Source organism: Acyrthosiphon pisum, chromosome A2, assembly GCF_005508785.2.
Source record: "Acyrthosiphon pisum isolate AL4f chromosome A2, pea_aphid_22Mar2018_4r6ur, whole genome shotgun sequence".
Taxonomy (NCBI): domain Eukaryota; kingdom Metazoa; phylum Arthropoda; class Insecta; order Hemiptera; family Aphididae; genus Acyrthosiphon; species Acyrthosiphon pisum.
This window is the reverse complement of record NC_042495.1, coordinates 9,181,000-9,205,443: the sequence shown is the minus strand read 5'-3', so window position 1 is coordinate 9,205,443 and position 24,444 is coordinate 9,181,000. Positions and strand designations below refer to the sequence as shown.

The window sequence follows — 24,444 nt, the reverse complement described above, 5'->3', positions numbered from 1 at the left end:
TGGGGACGTTGACGGGGTGTGCTGCATATACCGTACACGTGTTCCCTAAGTGTTCTCCTCCGTATAACATATATATTTACAAAATATTTTACGTACATAATATCATATCTTCTATATATTTGCTCTCTGCTGGTACGGCAGCGGAAAACACGTTGCATATCGTTAATAGCCTCCCCCGCCGCCCCCGAAAAACCGTGTTAATGGCGCGTCCTGTATATTATGCTTGTGCGAGTATTATGTGTGTGTATGTGTGTGTGTGTGTGTGTGTATAATACGCATATGGGATATTTTTAAACAACGAAATATTATTCTTCGGCAGACAGCCCAGCGGTGCTGCTGCAGTGTGCATATACTCGTAGTGATTTATGATTTCGGACGGATGTGCTCCACGCGTATATATAAGTATAATATAATCGCCTCGAAAGACGCGTATATATAATGTCTACCTACCTACCTATATATATTATTATGTACGGCGACGATACTTGTATATTTAGTATAATATTTTGTAAAAACAACGGAAGACGCAAAACTTGCGCACATAACATGTGTTTACGTATACCTACCTACCTACCACTGGTTAGGTATACCACTCAGCTAGGTATAGAAAAATATCATGATATACCTAATTATTATATCGTTTATAAGTGTATATGCGCCGGTGATGCAGTGAATCTCGCCGTTATTTCAAAGCTATATATACATAAAGCATGCATTACATAGGACCTCAGATGGATAATAAATAAAGCAGCCGGGTTTTCCGATTTTGTTCCTGCAATTTCAGGTTGGCGAATCACAAGAGCAGCGAACATCACGTATTATTGTAAAATGAACAACTTGAAAGACCTTGTACGCATAGGATTAAGTTAGACACTCTCAAACCAAATAGCTAATCGCGTATGATATATATTTTGTTGTACGAGTGGAAAGAAGCATCTGCCATAGTGCACTTCTTGTAAAACTAAATCTTAAAATATAACACTTATCCTGACGAACAGTCGTTATCACAATACGCGCTAATATCACAATAATAATGTAGTCAGCAGTCAGCTGGAGCTGAGCTCGAGTTAACAATACATACGGTCATAATCAATGACGATTGATATATTATAACAATATAACATTTTAGTATATATTTTTGAGCCCATAAATATCAGAAATGTGTACGATGCAACAAATTTATATGAACAATGCTTTAATTGGGGAGTAGAGGTACGAATGCGGGGGTCTCTCTTCTTAAAAAAAAAATTATTTATGCGTACTATACCTTCTAATTATTTTTAAACCAATAAGACATTTAAATAATTAGGTACACTCATTTTTTTTAATCTTTGAATATCATATAATAATTACGTCTGTACCTACAGTAAACTCTCGATTATAGGTGCAAAGTAGGTATAAGGATGTCGGTTGTAACCTAACCTAACATAACTATACACATTTAAAACTCGGTTAATATTGAATAATCTATAATAATTGTCGTAGGTATATGCATTAATAATTATAATCTATTATACGAACAAACGACTATAACTCTATAAGGTCTATATAATATATAGGTTATAATGCGTTTATTATATTAATAATTATTAATTACAATAAACACCTCCCCTCTCTGCGTCATCATGTATATTATATGTAGTATGTAAAATGGAATTTTTGTTAATTAGTACCTACAAAGAATAAAAACCAAAATAAGCAATTTATCATTATTTACACAGCGGCGGTATTATACTGTTAAAACAAAGAAAGGGTATGAAAATTAAAACTGTATACTGCGCACAGCTATTAAAAATAAAATTACAAAAAAAAATACTGAAATTACATTATTTTCACATATTAAACTGCAAGAGCCCGCAATTTAAATAATGACTAAAAACGTACATATTGTATTCCTACGTTTTAATAATATATAATATTATACAAACAGAATTAGGTTATATCTATAATAGGATGACACGACGTGCAGTAAATAAAGATTTGAATTTAATTACAGTGGCCCTATAGTCCTGCAATATAATATAAATGTCCATGTACATAATAGGTAGGTACTTGTATACAATATACCTATTATAGTATATACACAGTACATGCATATTATTATATTATTATCATAACAATATAATGCATGAAAAATTATTAAAATTGTGCGCAGACACATTTGTGAAGTCAAAGCACGCGTCACAACTAGACCATAAAGTTATAGGTTGTGAATTATTAGACCACAAAACGTCAAGAACGCGGTGCAATGAATAGTCATAATTTATGGCGCGCGGTGTAATTTTTTTTTTATTTTCCTTAAATAAATTACCCAGTCAATGTAATGACATTCCAAAATACCATTTTATTTTTTACGCAGTGATACGGCGCGCGCGGACTTAAACTAACAATAATTAACCGCCTACGTGCGCTTTCATTATTTTATATACCTACACCTATATATATATATATATATATATATTATACATGTACGCGTACATATTCCCCGCAAGTACCCGCGCTAAACCTACTTTTCGATACTTATATACGAGCACAAACCAATATTTCATCCGATACACCGATAGGTACCTACGCGCGTATATAAATATACGAACTATACAGTACCACAAGATTAATGTATATTAAATAAAAAATAATCGATTACGCTCGTCGACACAACATCCGATACGTATAGTTTTGTTGATAAAATAACGTGCCGGTACTTATATATTATTATAAATTTAATGTGCTGCGCGTATATAGGTATATGCGTAATGTATAGGCACGTCAATAGGTCATACATAATAATAATATATAGTTCAATATTCGTCGCGGTCGTCGAATTTGAACTATGTACATATATATACTGCTGAGGAGTAATGGCTGCAGTACTATATACAGAGCGAGATTGATCTGACACCTTCCAAAAAACATTATAAAAATACTTATTTTGTAACTTCAGCGCAGTCATTCAGCTGATTTGACTAGCTACGTATACCTGGTTTAAAGTATAATATGTAACTATGATTTTTATTAATTTTACACACTTGCTTGGCCTATTTCTACACAGGTATCTACTGTAATTTTCCGAAATTTAGAGAAAACAGTGACACATATCGAACCTTTGCCCACAGTTCCACAATACTTGGGAACTATTGGAACTTGCGATTTAGTTATAGGCTTACAAGCGATATCCCCCATTATACAATCCCTAATTAATATTTTTGGAGGGGTATACTTTAGAAACGTATAGGTTTTTTTTGAAAAAAATCAAAAATCAAAAATTTATGAAAACCTCATTTAATTTACCAACGTAAAAATTATAATTTTAAAAATAGTTTCCCCGTAGACCACCATTTGATGACCCGATGACCCGTACAAAATGTGATGTATTTTGTGACGTTATATAAGTGGTGGCATCACGCGGATTATCGTTATTGTTTTACACGATTTTACGACACCATATAATATAAACCCTTATCAACAGTATTATATTATATAAATAGTTATGTATGTATATTGTATATATATATTATGATATAGGTACGTAGTGCGTATTATAATAGTTATAATTGTTATTATTATTTATTTTTTATTTATTTTTTATCATTATAATCATTTATGCTTTAACGCGATTATCCAGGCCAACGACGACGATCTATCGTTTAAGCTCATTATACCGTTTACGGGTCGGCGTAAAGGGTGATGCGACGTGTGTCGTTAAAAATAGACAAACGCCTCGGGGTTCATATATATATTGCACACGGTACCTATACATATACTATTATATTATTATGATATCTAATTAAGTGCATTGACAAATGGACGATGTCACCCGATGTGTCAGTCGTGACCGGCGACACTGAGCGCAGCTTATCGCGGACATCCTGCAGAGGGAGCACGAGGGTTCGTTTTTAAAATAAGGGAAAATTGGATTTTCCGCCCCGAAGCACACCGAGCAGCAGTATGGTTCGCGGCCGACAGGTCAATTGAAAACGATAATATTCAAGAACGTCTGATTGCAACTGTTTTCACCTTTCGGCTAAGGTAACTATATATTAATATTATTTTCAGCAGTGTTGGATTTTCTAATAATTATCGTCACGTTGTAATATAGTTATCACACACAAAGGAACTATAGTTTTTTCATTAATCCTATAGTTATATTAAACATTTTGTTCTCCTTGTTACCTACGGCCTACGATACACGCATATATAACGTACCTATAATACAGGTATATTTAGGTTTTGATCGTGTTTTCCTTTGTCAAGGTGTAGGTATAAGCATCATATATGTACGCAAATGCATACTGCAATAAACGATATGCACATAGACTATTATTATTATTATGCGTGATGAGTTATCAGCAGAGTAAAACAGATATGGACCAAGATAATATATAGCATTATATAGCTAGTTATAATAATAATAGGTATAGGTACGTAATATATATTAAGGTAAATAATGGGTACGGACGCTGCAACAGAAGAAAATTAGAAATAGTTGCGATTGGTTGGACAAAACTAGTATCGTCGATGATGTGTAGGCATAATTAGAGAGCGATAAACTCATTAGATACCTAAACTCACGCATATAGCCAAATACCTATACGAATATATAAATAGTTGTATAAGGTACATCTGCATATATAATATGTAATAATATTATGTATATTAATTATATTAATGATACAATTATTTATTATGATAATAATTTAAGAAACGTCGAGACTCAAAATTATAGACTTCGAATAATAATAATTATCATACAGCAGTTCCGAATACAAATGTATACATTTTATGGATAACAAATCTCTGAGCATATACCTAATAGCAATTAGTATAATATTGTGGACAATCTGATTAATTATAATGAATATAATTAATATATAAATACGATAATGCATAATATAGGTATAAATCTATATGACATAATATTTAAATTTAAAATTTAATTTCAGTGCAGGGCATTGTCAAATCCTACCACTACAGGTACTCCTTAAAGTACACTAGCCAAGTACTAAAAAAAACGTTTACAAGATTATCGAGTAAATTACTCTCCACAACTCACAAACGCAGGACACACCGCACCGAAGACGAAACCCCTTGATGGATATATATAATAACCGTGTATACACCACATCCATGACGTCTTGAACTGCAGCAATTATGGTGTTCACTGCTATATAGGTACCCATATACTATCACGAGCCTAAAAGCAGACGATATATACCTACTCTTCACTGCAGTTAATTACCCCCCTCACCCACCGCCCATCTTCCACTCGAACGGCCGCGGGAAGAACGTTCAGATCGGTTCGGTTGCTTTTTATATTTCGTAGTTATATATATTATTATTACCTATGATGTGTGTGTGTGTGTATGTATTCGACAATGTTTATTTTCATATATTTTTTTTTTTGTTTTTGTTTTTGTTTTTACCTATATAAGGTTGTCGACATCGTTAACTCCTCCCATACGCATTGTAATTACAGGAACCCACGTGTGGGTTTAATGACAACCAAACATTATAATATCGTTATCAGATCGCTGTCGTTCAACGACGTCCCGATGCCTCCGAGGAAGCGAGCCTAATAGTGAGCAGTGCGCGCGCGATATACCTACATAATATATATAATAACAACATATATGTAGTATATTATAATATATAATATTATGATCAAAACGGATCAAATAGGAAAATAACGTCTATTTAATTACGAGTACACGCTTGTCTCCGGGCCAGTGCCTATTATAATATTATATAATATATAGATATGGGTAGGCACGAGAAAATCGCAGCAAGGGTCTTCTTTGGCGCACATATAATATAATATTTACGGAATATTATAGGATATCATATAGGTACCCGTAATAGACTCTTTTTTCTTTCTAAAACCAACATATCTGCGTATAGATTATTATTATTATTAGTCTTTGTTTTTTTTACTAAAAAACTTCTCGGCGCTTAATGGTGTTTTCCTATAGTGGTGTTTAATGAGTTTATTTTCGTCCATTCGTACGCACTCACAAAATATGTCAATCGTCACCGAACGCTGTCACTATTATTATAATATACACTACTGCGGCACAGTCGAACGAACAGTGTTTTAGTTTTTTTACCGTCTCGAATTATTTTTTTAACTAATGATAACAGCTGAATTCTATCAACCCCTTTGCACGTGCGTGCGTGTATGCTCGCATCTCGGAACGCATAATTTTTGTCGGACCCCAAATAGAAATTCGTTCGGCCTTCCGTGAGTGTAATGGCAAAGAAATAATCGCGAATGAATACCTACATTGGCATTTACTTATTATTTTTTACATCCGTCCGAAAAAAGTGACTTATGGACCGTAAAAAATACCACACTAATTTCGTGTCTAATGCGATATGATGAACACTACGGCGAGGTCTCTCACGATTAGTTATAAATCAACGAGCGGTTTGGTATTAAAAATGCATTTTTTAACAGTGTATAAATTATATTATACTCGTCGTAGTCGTAGTCGTCTTCACCTGGTGCATTCAGGTGGTTGGGGTGCGTTTTAGCACGGGTCGAGGAAGAAGAAAAGAACCAGGAAAAAAACTGGGCCCTACCTATATTATGTATAGTATAATAAGCGGCGGCGGGTAGTTAGGAATAATGAATACCGCCTGTCCCATTGTTACGCGCGCTGCTCGCGTATATATATATAAATATAGCATTATAGCTATACAAGTATAATATATATATAGGTAAATGAACCCTCCCGACGACTAAATGCCAAACGAACATACATAATTCGATCTCCCGGTGGAAACGGGCCGGCTCCTTTTTGAGTTGTGTATGCAACGGTCTGGCTGCAACGCATCACAAAAGTAATGATAATATATAGACGTCAAATTAGATAAAAGGACATTGGTCAGGGCTGCGGGGAGGCCACTCGGGACGCGAGACGGAGAGTAAATATTTTTGAGAAAACTCGCGCATCGACAGGTGAAATGGATACTGCGCGTTGTAACAATATATATCGTACCCATATATAGCATTATTATTATATACACATATCACGTTCGCATAAATAGGGAAATGTTAATGTACGAGGCATGCACAGACAGGCGAAACCAAAGTCGGGGATGGAGGGCGATTCAGCACGCGGCGATCCGGTATAAATATAGTGTAAGTAGGTATAGGTACGACGGTGCAGGACCTCAAGGGACCGTGTGTATATTATTTTACTCGGCGAAATGTTTTAAAATCGCAAGTCACACAACGACACAAGTTATACAAACACGAGCGAAGCGCTCCAATAAACATATTGTGACGAGATGAACCTGAAGCGGTAACTACCTATATTATTTAAATATTTAATCTTATAGGTACAATAACAATATAACATTATTGTTTAAAATGCAAGCGTAAACGCTCCGACGACCACTACTGAAGCAGTGTACCGTCGCAGTACACTGTCGAGAGCAAAATTATATTTTCTACTTATATATAGGTACCTACACGTACACACAACGTTAATAATGACGCCGTTTTTCCAAACACCATATATATTTCTCTAACGAAAATATTCCATTCTGTTAGACACTCGACAAAATAGCATAATAATAACATTATTATAATAATGATATATACCTACCACAAGAATAATATATAATATTTTAAATTTTAATCGATTTTAACACATGCTGCGCGTTATACGCCAAGCCGAACCTTTATAACAATATGTAGGTATACATTATTTTTATGAAGCACAGCTTCGCGTCGGCTGCATTATACAGGTACGATATATATATAAATATATGAGAGACTCGTAAAATAGAAAACAGAATTAAAAATTGAAGTCATCCGCCGGCATGATTGTAAACATTATATGATACTACCACGGTGCAGTGTACGCGGAAAGAAATAACCGAGTTGTTATATTATTATTATTGTGAAGTCGTTTATAATAGTCGGTTCGATAATAATTCAAAGTGTGTCTCGTCAATATAACGTGTTCGACTACTCGTCATGTTCATTACGCGCCGTCGTTGACAGTGTATAGCGAAAAAAAGACGGAAAAAGCGAGAAAAAACTCGGCACTCGAGCACACCATGCACGCACGCACAAGTCACCAGCCGAAGTCGTGGTATAGTGGTGGTTGCAGTCTCGTCGCGGTATAGTTTCAGAGGTGAATTAAAAAACGTTTCTCTCAACGCGTGTGCTGACCTACGGAGATTTCTGGGGCTTATGGTCAAATTTCTTCAACATCCACGCGATATGAAAATATTTTCAAGACTTTTGTTTTTGGGGAGGGAGGTAAATGTTTAATTCAAATAGTGCGCTAATCGTTTCAGTAATGCATACGAATACCGACGTCTACAATTCGATTATTGACTCAAATTAGAGAAACATTTTAACTATTTTATTTTGAATTGTATAATAATATTATTCTTGTATAGAGTTAGAAATGCGAGGGTTCTAAATTCACGGTTTCTAAACATATTTTATTGCAGCGCAATAGTTTATAGTTTAAAAAGAAATGTTGGTAACCTTTAAATTTCGATATATTCTACCTATGTTTTTTTTAATATTGGCTAGTATCAATCTATACCTATTATACTCTTGATATTTTTCAATACTAGTATATTTTATAGAAAACGTGGATGTAAATGAGATCATTATTTATGCATAATATAATAATAATATATAATATGGTATAGTCAATAATATAGCCATCATAATATACCTAACGTGATATCATAATAATAATATAACCACCGAATTCACACGCGGCGGGTCGATGAACACATATTATTATCATAGTTTCGCCGACGCTGTTGAGTACGCTTAAGTATATTATAATAGTGCGCCATCACACACGCGAAACAATGTTATTATTAAAAAAATCGTAACCGACGAATGTTGCGACGTTAATTTTTTTTTTTTAGGATATCTTCTTATAATATTTCGTGATGGGTACAGCAACTACAACGCGAGCGGCGGCGGCCGGAACGACCCGGGCTAGGGGGGGGGGGGGAGGACGCCCTATGTTAAGTAGGTGTTAAAAGTGTACCGGGTGAATAGACGGACGGACAGACAGACTGCGTATAGGTATATGAAACGACGCACGTACGCGCGGCGGCGACGGACTGGGAATAAAAACAAGACGACCCTGGCGGCGGCAGCAGCAGCAGCAGCAGCAGCGGCAAAAGCGAACGGAAAGCATAATAACTGTGCGGCTGGTGGGAGAACGGCGGCGGCGGCGGCGGCGGCGGCGTACACCAAACGGCAACCAGTCCTCGTTCCGCCCGCAGCGCATTCAGTCTCCGAGTGCCTGCCGACCGTCGTAGTGGTGTTTACGCGCGCGCGCGCGTATCTCAGAGTGTGTGTGTATAAAATAGTTCGCGTCGCGTTATTATTCCGTCCGATAATAATAATAATAATAATATTATTACAATATTTATAAGCATAATATCAGCGTGTGTTGCGTGCGCGAATGTCGCGTGTGCGTGCGTGTGTTTTTCTCGAGTGCGCGCGTGACGGATACGAGTACGAAATATAAAATAATAAAATCGGTGGTGAAATATTTTTTGCGAATTTTTTTCTTTCGATATTACAATAATATCTTTTATCCCGCCTCGTCGCCATGCCCGTTCGTTGATGTCTCTTTTCCGCGATCGCACATCGCAAATGGTGTCCAGGCGGTGACGGCGATCGAACGCGTATTTCTTGCGTTCCGGCCCCCTTTCACGTCCGCGTGAAAAACAACCACCCCCCCGACCAACGCGCCCCTCGCGCCCCCCGGTACCGTCATGGCTCTAACGTCCGCCGCGGTGCTCGTCAGCTCGGTGCTGCTGGTCATGTCGGCGTCGCTGAGTAAGACGCTCCGGCACAAGCCGCCCAACGAGTGCGAGTGGCTGGCCGTGACCGCGTACGGCGACGAGACGATCGCGTCGCAGACCGTGTCCGACGAACAAGAAGTGGCCCTGCACTGCCGTGTGCGGTCCATGAACTCCGAGCTGGAAAAGACCAATTTTAGTATAATACAGCCGCAGTATACGGTCAAGCTGAAAATCGAGTGCAACTCGCAGCTGTACCTGCTCAGCTCGCTGGGCACGGGCACGTTCCAGACGCTCATCGATCTCAGAGAGCTGACGATCGACTCGTGCAAGCTCAACAGCCTGGCCCAGGAGTCGTTCCGCGGGCTCCGGCAGTTGCGCAACCTCACGATCGTCACGCACAACAACGACTGGACGTCGGTCAACTTGGAAGTGCAGCCCGATACGTTCCTGGAGGAGCTCAACATGCTCGAGCGGCTCGACTTGAGCCACAACAATATCGCCAAGCTGCCGGAAGGCGTTTTCTGCTCGCTGCAGAATCTCGTCTACCTGAACCTCACCCGGAACCGACTCCGGCACCTCGAGCTTTTCCACTTCGGGTCGTCCGGGCAACAGAAGTGCGGCGCCAACCTCCAAGTGCTCGACCTGTCGTACAACAACTTCGACTCGATCAACTCGCAAGTGTTCTCGCACCTGACCAACTTGCAGGACTTGCACTTGCAAGGCAACGTTATATCGGTGATTGGCGACCACGGTTTCGACGGCCTGTCCGCGTTGTCCGTGCTCAACGTCGCCTCCAACCGGCTGGTCAATCTGGCGCCCGAGTTGTTCGCGGACACTCGCGACTTACGAGAGATGTACCTACAGAACAACACCATAAACGTACTTGCGCCCGGGCTGTTCAACGAACTGTCCCGGTTGTTGGTGCTGGACCTTTCCGAAAACCAGCTGACCGAGGAATGGGTGAACGCGGCCACGTTTACCGGTCTCGTGCGCCTCGTGTTTTTGAGCATGTCCAACAACAACATAACTAAATTGGACGCGATGATATTTCGAGATTTGTACCGGCTCCGATCGTTACGACTGGATAATAACGGTGTTCAGTACTTGCCGGAGAACGTGTTTTCGTCGCTGATAGACATGAGAACGTTGGTGCTCTCCAGCAACAAATTGACCAGAATCGATCAGTTCACGTTCGACGGTCTGCCCTCATTAAACCAACTATCGCTCGATAACAATCAAATACAGTACATCGATCCGGAGGCGCTGAGGAACTCTACCGATTTAGAATACTTACACCTCAACGGAAATAAACTGTACGACATACCGGCGGTTCTGAATAATATTCCCAATCTAAAAACATTGGATTTAGGCTACAATCAGATCACCGACATATTCAACACGTCGTTTCCGGCCATGAGTCAGCTCATCGGGTTGAAACTGTTGAAAAATCAAATATCCAATGTGTCCAAGGGTGTTTTTGATAGACTACCAGAACTGCATCTCATCAACCTCGCCAATAATAAAATCCAAAAAATAGAAGCCGGTACTTTTGATAATAACACTAGACTGGTAGCGGTCAGGGTGGACGGGAATTATTTACGGGACGTCGGTGGCCTATTTTCCAAACTGTCGAATCTCGTATGGTTAAACATATCGGAAAACTTCTTAGAATGGTTCGATTATGCTCTGATACCGACGGGATTACAGTGGTTAGATATACACGGCAATCAAATCACCGAGCTCGGTAATCACTACGAGTTGGAAACACAACTGACAGGATTCGACGCCAGTAACAATAAACTGACTGAAGTGACTGGTAGTTCGATCCCGGATAAAGTACAAAATCTGTATCTGTCCAACAATCAAATTTCCAAAATACAATCGTACGCGTTTTTCAAAAAACCAAATCTCACGCAAGTGGACCTGACCGGAAACCGTTTGAAAACACTGAACCCGCAATCGCTTAGGATATCGACGGTTCCGGCGGGTCGGACAATGCCACAGTTTCTAGTCGGCAACAATCCGTTTGTGTGCGACTGTTCGATGCAATGGCTACAAGCGTATAGTGTCGAACCCGATCGGAACAAACCCAAACTAGTCGACTTGGAGACAGCCACGTGCGAGGTCATATACAATCGAGGCGAGTCCCGAGTACTGTTGAAAGAAGCGTCCGAAGAACAGTTTTTGTGTCAATACGATATGGAATGCGCGAAACGCAGCACGTGCGATTGTTGCGATTTTGACGCATGCGATTGCAAAATGATATGTCCAACGAATTGTACGTGTTTCCATAGCGTCAGCTCCACGTCCAACGTGGTAGACTGCTCGAGTGCCGGTTACATAAACAGAGTGCCGGATAAAATACCGATGAATACCACGGTTTTATATTTGGACGGCAATACGATCAAGACTCTGAGCACACACACGTTTTTGGGCAGAAAAATCTTGAAAGTTCTCTACTTGAATTCTTCGAACGTGGAGCGCGTGCAAAATCGAACATTCCACGGACTCAAGGAACTCGAAGTGCTACACTTGGACGACAACCGTATATCCACATTGTACGGTGACGAGTTTTACGGACTGGACAAGCTCAAGGAGCTCTATTTAAACCACAATCGTATAACGTACATAAATAGCACGACATTTCGTTTCCTGCAACAGCTAACCATACTTCGCTTGGACCACAACCGGATAGCTCAGTTTCCGGTGTGGAGACTGTCGCCGACACTCACTCATCTGACGCTCGCCGAGAACCAATGGAGTTGCGCGTGCGATTTTGTTCAACAAATGAAAGAGTTCCTACAATACGCTGCCGACGCGGTGGTGGACGCCGAACAGGTCCGTTGCCTCGACCATTCAGGCGGATACAATATAAACAGCGAAAACGGTACGGTTTGCGGGCCCACGACTCCTTCGTCGGTCGAAAAACCGTTCAACACGTCGTCGAACACTATCGAAGGAGCGCTCAACGGTGGTAACCTGACCGCGCCTACCAAGACCATCATCCAAAGGCCGGACATTCAGGATTACATACCGATCCTGATAGTGTCATTTTCGGCCGTGTTTTTCATAATTGTCGCCGCCATGATGGTGTACGTTTTCCGACATGAAATGAAAGTTTGGTGTCACTCCAGGTTCGGCGTTCGGATATTCTGCAAAAGCACCGAGTTCGAAATGGACGAGCGGGATAAGTTGTTCGACGCGTTCGTCAGCTACAGTTCCAAAGACGAGGCGTTCGTTATCGAGGAATTGGCTCCGATACTGGAAAATGGCGACCCGTCGTACAAGTTGTGTCTGCACTACAGAGAGTTTCCAGCCGGTGGTTACATATCCGACACAATCGTGCAGGCGGTGGAATCGTCTAAACGCACGATAATGGTGCTATCGGAGAACTTTATTAAGTCGGAGTGGTGCCGGTTTGAATTTAAATCCGCACATCATCAAGTACTCCGGGATAAGAGGAAGAGACTGATCGTTATACTACTGGGAGAGGTGCCCAACAAGGACCTAGATCCGGACATCCGACTCTACCTCAAGACTAATTCGTACCTGCAGTGGGGTGACAAACATTTCTGGGAGAAGCTGAAATTCGCGCTTCCGGACGTCCCCAACAACCAAAGGCCGAAAACAATCAACCACAAGCATCACCACCACCATCATCACCATCACAGAGGGGTACACAACAACTACTCAAGACCGCTTGCCATTCATATATAATACACGGTATGAAAATTAAAAACTTATCTTGCCTAATAATTAAATTTGTGATATTAGATAGTGACTATTTTGTAAAAAAAACAAACAAAAAACAAAAATGTATTTGTACAGTGTATATAAGGCTTAATTGCCTACCACTCCTGCATAATTATTAATTATTGTATTTAAATACTATGTTTAAGATGTTTCTTTTATAACCTTTTTTTAAACTTTTCTTTTTTGTAAAATAAAATGTAAAGATCATGAATAAAATGTCCTCCCAGTCATTACTATTAGGCTATAATATTATTATTTTTTAAATTCAAACGTGTTTTAGCCCTTTAATAAATATGTATTAAATTAATTTAACTCTTTGAACGCAAATCTAAGTGTATTTATTTTTTTATCAATAAGTACTTAATTTTTGAGGTGAAAAAATATACATAAAAAGTAAGCAGATTATATTTTAAAAAAGAGAGAGTTGCCATATACACATAAACTAGTTTTTTGCTGACAAAGAGTTAAATGACGATTTTTGAGATATATCGCGGGGTTAGTTACCTAGTCTAAGAAATATCTTGTACGTTTGGTAGTATTATGTTTATAACTATTAACCCGATTTATTGTAAAATCTACGTTTTTATTAAAACGTGAACTAAAAACAATGCCATTTTTTACTATTGTTTTTTTTTTTACATATTATTATTTTTATTTATTTTCTTACAATGAAGACTATAAACTTCTAGGTACTAGAACATTGTTGTGATATATTTTTGTTAATTTAATTGACTGGTACTCAAAAAAATATCGAGAACCCAGCGAATAATAAAAAAAAAACATAAAATTTAATTCGACTCTGTTTTTATTTATTTATTTAATTGCCTCCATACTTAGTATAATATTATTATACCTGCCAATAATAGAAGTGTAAAAAAGGTTGTGAAAATAGAAACGATTAAATTCAGTAGCAACTTAATGTAATTAATTAATTACGTTCGCAAGTATAAAAAAACGGTTTTTTAATAGATTTTCGTACAATTTCGTTATTACAATAATATTATAATGGTTTCTATTTTCGCAATCGTCCTTCGCGGGATCGATAGGTACATCGGTTTCGAAAAAAAGGTTAAGGTATCCTTTTTGTGTATATAATATTATGTCTATGAGATATAAATAGGTATACCAATCACGTTTAGCGATTGGATTGTTACATATATGCTATTATTATAATGGTATGTAAGGTAGCTGCAGCTGGCAAGTAAGTAAACTTATAATGACATGACCGTATTCGTCGACATTAAACTATTGCGATAGAACATAAAACGTACAAAATATATTACGACGATAGGCGGCGGTTCTCCGACGGGTATCGTCATCATATATTATGGTATTATCATCATCATAGTCATCATCATCCATCTCCAAGACGGCCCAAGGAGTATTTCGCCGTAGCACAAAAAACGACCGACCCGTACTACACGACATCGTGTGCACCGTACGGGTCTCGAGTTGTGGGTGAAACGTGCGGGTGGGGGAAATGGTGTATTATATTATCTGATCGCGTCGAAATGTCACAGACGACGACGAACAACCATTGATCACCGATGACGACAACGACGACTACGAGGAGATCGGTGGACCGGGCGGAGGATAATCCCCCCCCCCCCCGGGTCATGGTTTAATTGTTATTTCGGAGAACGAAAACGTAGGTATATAAATATATAATATTTTATTACTACTATTATTATATATATATATAATATATACTTATAATGAATGCGGTAAACGGTAAAAGTCGAAAAAAAACCTAACCAAATTCGCCTACGGCGTCAAACTGGCGAAACGACATTCTTCTCGGATAGTTTAAGGTATATAATACAGCGGCGGCGGCGGCGGCGGCGACGACGATGACTACGGCAATACAGTCATCGTAAAGCGCAAAATTTTGAAACAATTTTTTTTTTCATTTTCAACGCATTCGTTTTACAGACTGCGACAACGACGCGCCATCGGCGCTATCGACTTGTTTTAGTCATCCGACGACGACCCGCTCGCGATGACAATCCGACCATTAACTCACGGCAGTTGCGATTTTAATATTATTATATTGTTTTCTTCTATGCCCGCGACCGTCGTCTTCTGCGACGACGGTTTTTTTTTGTTTTCGGAGCCGTAAAAGGCTATCGTCGTCACGAGACACTTTCTTCACCAGAGGCGCACTGCACAACCGGCGGCGCGGCGTCCAACAACACTTTATTATATTACATATATTATATTATGTTATATAGGTATCTTTGTTGCTGTGAATTGTGATTTATTTCCAATGCGAATGAAAAAAAAAAAACAAAAACCGATATACATATTAGCTGACTAGGTATATATACGGCGGCGTGTACTCTGCGCGTGTATAAAAAATAATAAAGGAGGTACCAGCTATGTGTACCGCGGTATAAACCCGAGCCGGTAAGTATATATATTTTATACACGCGTATATATATGTATATATATATATAAATTATATGTATAATATCGGTTGTAGGTTTTTATTCTTTTTTACGACGATCCTCCTCGTGTTTTTCCGTCTCCGTCTCTCACTCTCGCGCACTCGGTCTCTCTCTCGCGCGCGCCCAACCGCCCGCCCCGTCGGAGAGCTCTCGCGAGTCAGTATTATAACGACGTGGACGGATGATTGTTATGCTTGTATGATCAAACTGATTAGCGGAACAGTAATAACACGTTGGGCAACGATCCCCAGTGCTGTTTAGACCGGGCAATTTATTGCTCCGGAACACGCCGCCGCCGCCGTCCCGAGTATGATTAGTGGTCGGCGGCGCGGGGGCTTTATATATATATACATGTACACGCGTATTATTATTATTATTATATCTACGCGAGTCCGTTCTCTCTCGCCGACCACCGCACACTCTCCCTCTCACTCTCTCACCAGCCGGTCGACCATGTTCCGTCTCTGCCTATACACATTTTATGGCGCGCGAGATGGCCCAGTTCGGCCGCGCGAGTACCACCGAAGCTAATATACCTTTATACTATATATATATAGGTACAGTCAGCAGTCGTTAACGTCGTCTCTCGCGGTCCCGAGCGAGGGCAGTCGCCGGGAAATCACACCTGAAGAATGTACGCGCCGGGGTTCCCAAAAAATGCGCTCAAAAGGAAATCTATTTAGGTACGATGTGTATAATGATATATAATATACGCCTAGCTTATAATATGATAATAGAACGGCACAACGTGACACGTATATGCCGTATACAATAATATTATAGCCAGGTTGATACGCGTCGAGCTGCGGATTAGGTTGGGCTGATTTATTTATTTTTATTTTGCCGCCGCCGTTAATGACAACATTTCCTTCGATGCGTATTAAAATCGCAGCGCACAACGATGATGATAATAACAATATATAATGTGATGATGGCTGCCCCGAGAAAACGTGTGCCCCACAGAGTTGGGTTAATGATCGTTGCAGTCGTCGCCGGACACATATGGTGCGTTTCATCTATCATGTCGAACCCGGCGCACTACCCGAACCCGAGCGGTTTTGTACGTATAACATTATATTATTGTACGTCTTGTTATTATCATTATTGTTGTTGTGTCTCCTCCTTTCATTATTTTTAGTGTCACGGCGAAAACCCGTCGTCTGCGGCAGGAAACAAGTCGCGCCCATATAAGTCCGACCGAAACGTAATGAACGAAATGCGAGTATGAGTACAACAAATATCACGGAAAATCTGCTCGTACTTACCTCCGTTTAAAAATTTGTTAATATTAACACCTGCACGCTCGAAAACCTCTGTTGCTTGTCGAGAAATGTATACTATAGTATTATATAATGTATTTTGATGATATATCGCTACTTGCGTTTTGATTACAGTCGGACACTTGTGCGTTCGTTTTTTTTTTAAATTCCGTCCGTCGTAGATATTATACGATGTGAGGCTACGAAATTAAACGATAATCGCTTTCGATTAATTTTATGATGTTTGAATATGCGTTTAACGGCCGATATAATATTAAACTGTAATAATATAACATTTGTAATTCATTTATTTTTAATTTAGTGGCCGTTCCGTAATAATATTTTATTATTATTGTTCGAGCACCATCATTGTCGGAGAATCCATCATCGCTCGGCCAGAACAATAAATTGAAACCTCTCAACAATCGACGGCGAGGCTCATCCAAACGCCTTTATTATATTACACATTGCGTCCCATGATATTATATTGGAAACTGTATAATGGATTTTATTATTTTTATATACGCACTTCTCACGTTCATGTAAACGGTAACGCTTTCGGTGTCTATTGCCACGACAATGCTATAATTATTACATAAATAATATTATACGCGTCGGGAGGTATATAATACGAGAATGTGTGGGTAGGAACGGATTTAGGTCGGGCTGCAATTTAATAATTATTATTGGTGAGTTAACGTCTGAGAAATCGGGTTAAACGGACCACGTGGGCTAATGGTGAAAAAATAAAAAAGGGGCACACGCGCGCGCGATATTACACTCGGGATTGTTTTTAAAAACGAATTACCGGCGCGAACAAAAAGCTATTTAATACCCCACACAGGCACCGGTGGTGTGTGTGTATGTGGAAATTCGTGTCCGCCATTTCCGACAAGAGCCCCCGGGCCTCGGCGGCGACCGCTTTAAGGGGTTGCACCCCTTTTTTGATTCGCCATTTCTTCCCCTCGGGCTCGCGTAATGTCTTCAATTAGTTTTATTATATACGTGCGAGTCCGCGTGGTATATATGTACATAAATCAGAGTTTTTTTTTTTCCATTCCGCTTTTCAATAATCCACCGAGGCTTTTATATTTTGTATATATACATTATTATCATCATCGTTATTTATATTCTTTCCTGCGCTCAAAAGGGGAGTGGAGTGCGATCGACTTCAGGGCCCTGAAAAGGGAAATTCCTGTACACGACGACACGTCATATATAGGTAAACATAAAACATACGCACATTTACTGCTATCTACAACGCTGTTGCAGCGAGCGGCAGTCGGATCTGCATTCTGCAGGTCGTCGAGAGACGAAAACGGATGATTCACGTACCAATAATAATAATAATAATATTATATACCTTTATATACGCGTACCTGTGCGCGTCGATCAAACCGGTCCTGCCGGTGTTCAGTTATCGTGCCTACCCGGCGGATTCCCAGTGGGTCCCAAAAACCACACAAACTGTATTACATATACCTACCTACATAGGTACTGTGTATTATACACGTAAAAGCGCGTACATGGTATATATATATGAGTGTGCTATGTACGTGCAAGTGCACATAAATCGCACACGCGAGTCCACGGCACACACACATTTACACATAATAATATATAGGTACACGCGCATCACACGCGCTCGGTCAGAGTGAAAATATAAATAAAATAACCATTGTTCGAACAGCCGCAGATATTATTACAATATTGTGTATCGCGCGGTATCGGCGGGGAAAAAGCGAACCCGGCGAGATCAATTAAAAATAAGAGTGCAACGCACGTTTTATTACGCCGGCCCGGTCTAATTATATACGCACCGGGGCCCGGCGAATACAATGGAGGAAACGCGCGCGTGTGTGAGTGGGTACTGTTGTTTTAATAAAATATATATATGTATTATTATTATTATAGTTGCGCGTTCCTTTCCCGTACTGTACGTCTATAATAATAATTACTGTTTTATTTACGTTATAATGATAACAATAATACGCGTGTGCTGCCACAGAGTGATGTGCATGGCTCGTCCTTTTAGCCCGCCGCTGCATATTCGTGGGTCTCCCGGCCGCGATTTTTACACGTCGTCGCGGTGTTGACGGTCAGCCGGTACGTTCGGCCTACATCACACCTTAGGACCTGTGCACCGCGGTATATAATGAGGCTGTATAGTACGATAATAATGTATGAGACACGTCGTACTGCAAAATCGATGACGACCGATCGATCAGCTGGTGTTCGCCGGCGAGAGAGACTACAACGAGCGCTGCGGCAATATCGTTTTCGCGTTTCACGCAAACACTGCATACTGCGCACTTATAATATTAATTATACACACGTACAAAAAAAAAAATGAATAGGCTGCAGGATATAGCTGCAGCGCGAATTTTTTATCTTTTATAGGCCCGCGAACTGTCTATATACGATTTCATATCGTGCTGTGTCGTGTACAATGTGTTTTTTATGTGAAATAAACGTCATGTGACGCCAAATCAGACTACGTTATACTAATGTAATTTCCGAATCTACTATTATTATATTATGCACGTCCGTGTATATCATGTGTACGCACAGGTAAAAGGTCCTATACTGTATAATATTATAGTAAAACGATATGCTTGACGTGTAATCTATATGTCCCGCTGCGATCGTCTTCTAGGGTTATCTTCCTCCGACTGTGCGCGTAATATATCAAAATATTTAGCGGTATAATATATTATTTTCCAAAAAATCTCACAATCGAGTTATTAATCAATTCCCAGAAACGTGTGCGGATGCTACACAGTTAGTTTTATTATTATTTTAGTTTTCCTTTGGCGAAATTTAATATGAATAGCTATAATAGTTGTTGTCCAATATTATAATACTGCAGCAGTCCCGGCCGGGAAGACGGACGACGGGCGTGCACGATCACGGCAGGAAATAAATCCTCAAGACGTTATTTTACAAGGAGACTCGCAAACCACTTTTCGGAACCGAGTTTTATTACACACACATACTAATATAATGTAAAGAATTTAGGACTGAGAACGCAACGCGTTATTTATATATTAATATTTCCAAGTTTCTCTTAAAATGCAGGCACTAGGTGTATTTTTACGACATTTCCCGAGCAGACCGTTATAAATAGCGCAGTTAATTGCACCAAATAACCACTGTTTTTAATAGTTACACTATTGCATTTGAATTCGATAATAAAAGTGTGTGTATATTTACATATTTATATACTATGAATGTTTTACAGAGAGCTATTTAATTCCGATTCCGAGGTCGGGAAAAACGTAAGGAGAGTAATTGTATAATAATATAATAAAAAGAACAGTCAAAACAGTGTATGTGAAATGGTTGCCCAAGGCGGCGGCGACGGCGGCGGCGACGACTCGCGAGTTCCGCCGTTTAAAGCATGAGCAAATAAATCATCGTTAATTATACGGAATGAGTCGTCGTATATACGTACCTATACGGTTTATTTTATATATATTCATATTTATATTTATTATCGTGTGTATGTTATTTGAGAGTAAATAATATGCCGAGCGCAATTTATACGGCGGATATACTAATACGGTACACGTACCACGATTTGTACTAGAACTTTTCAGATTTATCGCCTAAGCTTGACGTGTAAATAAACATTATGGAAAAAACAACGACGGCAACCGAAAACGATGCGAGCGTTCCGAGAGACTTAAACGCACGCGGCGCACGTCGAGCCGCGCGAGAATATTCACGGCAACGACTCCTAATAATTACAACCTGCTGGCGTTGGCAGAAATGCTACACACAAACACACACACACACACACACACATCTGGCGTGTTTTTTCACTTCAAGAGTACCGTTTCGTTTGACGCGAGTTTACATGAAATAAAAAATATATAGAAAAAAACTGTACACATAATATTTTTATAAACTATTGTGGGCGTTTATATATTATTATATACAACTAAAACCGCAATTACGCCACGTGGACTTATAGTTATAATGAATAATATAATATAATATTATACATTGTAGTCACTGCGCGTATTCTTATACATATTTAGGAGGTACGTTTTCATCCCTGTCTATTGTTCGAAACAGTTTTTTCTCCCTTTGCTATACAAAATAAATATTATGTCTGTTCACGGCGCGGGCGTACTATTATAAATAGGTATATAGTATAATAAATACGGTAGGTATACACAATAATATACATTATATCGTTTGAGGCGTCATGTGTCCCGTCAATTTACATGGACAAAACGTTATTTTCACAAAAAAAATGTTCGACTTGTGGTCACCAGACATTTTATACATTTATATTGTTGTTCTTCACGCGATACAGGAGTTCCGTGTATAGTTGATATAGTGTATAGTTACGCAGCGGTACTCATAGGTGAGAGAGTATAGGAACTTATCCGTAAAGAAACCATGACGAGTTCAAAACATACCACGCGGCTTATTTCAAATTATGACAAGTCAACGACGAGGATAAATAATATTATGCGAAATTTTTCTATCCTTAGAACATATAATAATATTATTATATATTAGCCACGACGATATTATATATAGAATATTCAATAAACTGAATAACATAATATATTATTATACTGCACTCGACGGGTATATACGCAACTATTTATGGCTTTAATTCTGCGAACCCCGTTGAAAATATATTGTGTGCAGACGGCAATTTAATGTAGGTATTGAATAGTTAAAAATCGTCGAGACCATCGATAATAATAATTACAGGCAAATTATTAACACAAATCATTTTAATATTATAATATTATATAATATACTCTCTTGCATGACCGCGGGACGAGCGGTAATTAAAACCATTATTATTGAGCGCATGCATGCAGGTCCGCCGCACGATATCTATATTTAATACGAAACCCATTATTAAACATCTGCTCGAATGTCTCGAGATGAAATAAAACCAATGAGCCGTACGAAACGCGGTCCGGTGTAGAATATTATTATATATAATTATAATATGATGCGATTCCTCGTGAAATATAATTTGAAGTATATATCGATCAAGCGGAACGTAAGAAAATATTACATATTACACTGTGCAGGTACAATGATGCATGCGGATATCGTATACGAAAAAGAAATCAAAATCAAAAACGAAAGATATTGGGTTTTTAATTTTTTTTTCATTATTCATCGCAAAATGTCGCTGCGCATGGCAACAATACATAACAATACGCACGCATATACCGAGAATACGTACCCAGGTATATAAACGAACGCGTGTAAACACAGAATACACCACTGCGCAGAGCATTATTATTATTTTGAACTATATACAATATTTACCTACCCTTCACGACCCATCACACCGTCTATGTGTATAGGTATTTGGTTTGTAACCACTTCAACCGTGACTGCACCGAGTGTCCTACAATATTAAATATATTATATTGTACCGATCGACGAGGCGTTATCACGGTCGCCTGCACTGCAAAAGATGCGGTGATGTAGTGCATTCCGAGTGCTGATCGTGTGATATAGATCCGTATCGGTAAAGAGACCGAAAACACCTATAAAGACATAATAATATCGGCGAAAGAAGATGAGATACTACGCGTATTGTTGTGTATACCTACTACACATATAGTGTATATTATAACAAATACGGACGGTACTCTGGATGTTTACAAACGGCAAAGGCCATATAGTGCGATATTCGAAGAACTGTCGGTGCGTTAAGCTGGAAAATTGAAAAGGGAATACGAAAAAAACCTAAAAATATAACTTACGTTCCGAAATGTACTTTTATATAATATATATGTATATAGGTAGGTATGGACGGAACGTGTAAAGTGTGTCCGAAGACAAGTCTAAATACCACAGTAGTGGTTTGCAGTGGTTATACTGTATGGTTATTATGAGTTGTTAATATAATAATTGGTTTGTGATAATACAATAATAGATAGGTGATTCGTTGATGAATAAAATAAAAATTCATTTTTATAATAATATAATATTAATATTAAAGTCATTACTCATTGTAGTCACGCTTTTATTTCCAAATTGATTTAATTATTTTAATTCTCTGGTTTTGGTTTGGTATATATTTAGATCTTATTTTTGTTTGATCATTTTTCTGTTGAATTTTGATATTACTGCAGATAATCATATTTTAATAATCACTGTTGACCTTATGATGCCAACATTGTCTCTCATCGGGCATACTAAAGTAAGGCCCATCCATTTCTTTAATATCACGATGCTAAGGTGTTTTTTTTTTTTATTGCCGCTCGAGGTCGGCGTTTAGGCAAATTAATAACACCATATAATTTTCCCCTATTAATAAACAAACGGGCAATAATATCATAGTGGTGGTTTTTATTGCTCTCGAATTTTTTTTTCAAATAATAATACACACGCAATATGTGCAATACGGAGTAAGGGTTGGTTCGGACAATGCGTCAAATATGGCGGTGGCGTCGGCGTTCGGTCTGGCGGTGACCTTTATAGTTTATATCCATATCGGAAGCGACGGACGAGACACGCGGACACAATAATGATACACAAGGAGCACACAAGTATAATATAAGTACGACACATCTGCCACGAAATGGCGGCGGAGGGCTCACAAAACGTTTCCGCATCCGCATGTTGCGTGACTGTTAACGACTCGTATATATATATATTATATGTATATATTGGTAGGTACTGCCGGCAAATACCTCTGCGAGGAGTATATTTTAATAATAGTAAATAGGTAGGTTAGACGAGTGTCCTGCTATACTATAATGCAATACCTATATAAAACGATAAAAATAATAAATATGTATACATATAAATGAAACGGTTATTTTTCACTCTCTATAAGACAATTCTTCAAAAAAAAAAAAACAAAAAAAAAACGATATATAGGTATAATTCTTTTTTACATAATATATATAATATATAATGGCATTGTGTAAACAAGATTGTCTTCACGATCTTCACACGCATTTTAAAAAAGAAAAAGAAACTCCGTAAAAATGTACACACACACACACACACACACACGAACGCAGGGCGCTCGATCGCGCTAGAGTATGGTATACATATATATAGGTATATAAATTCACATGTTTATAATACAAGTTTATGTATATATGTGCGTACACGGGTTATTATTTCTCCAACCCCAATAATTACAGGCGTATCACGACCGCGGCGGCGGCGGCGTCGCGTTAACGAGA

The 24,444-nt window shown here is 38.8% G+C and overlaps 2 protein-coding genes across 3 annotated transcripts in view; one reads left to right on the top strand and one right to left on the bottom strand.

Moving 5' to 3' along the window:
* The window catches only part of LOC100168654 (lysine-specific histone demethylase 1A), a 491,143-nt gene that overhangs the window by 254,491 nt on the left and 212,208 nt on the right, over positions 1 to 24,444 (bottom strand). The window lies entirely within an intron of this gene.
* LOC100161538 (toll-like receptor Tollo) lies at positions 9,241 to 14,340 on the top strand. Its single transcript, XM_001948531.5, has one exon. The coding sequence runs from the start codon at positions 9,766 to 9,768 to the stop codon at positions 13,510 to 13,512; it is 3,747 nt and encodes a 1,248-aa protein (XP_001948566.1). The 5' UTR covers positions 9,241 to 9,765; the 3' UTR covers positions 13,513 to 14,340.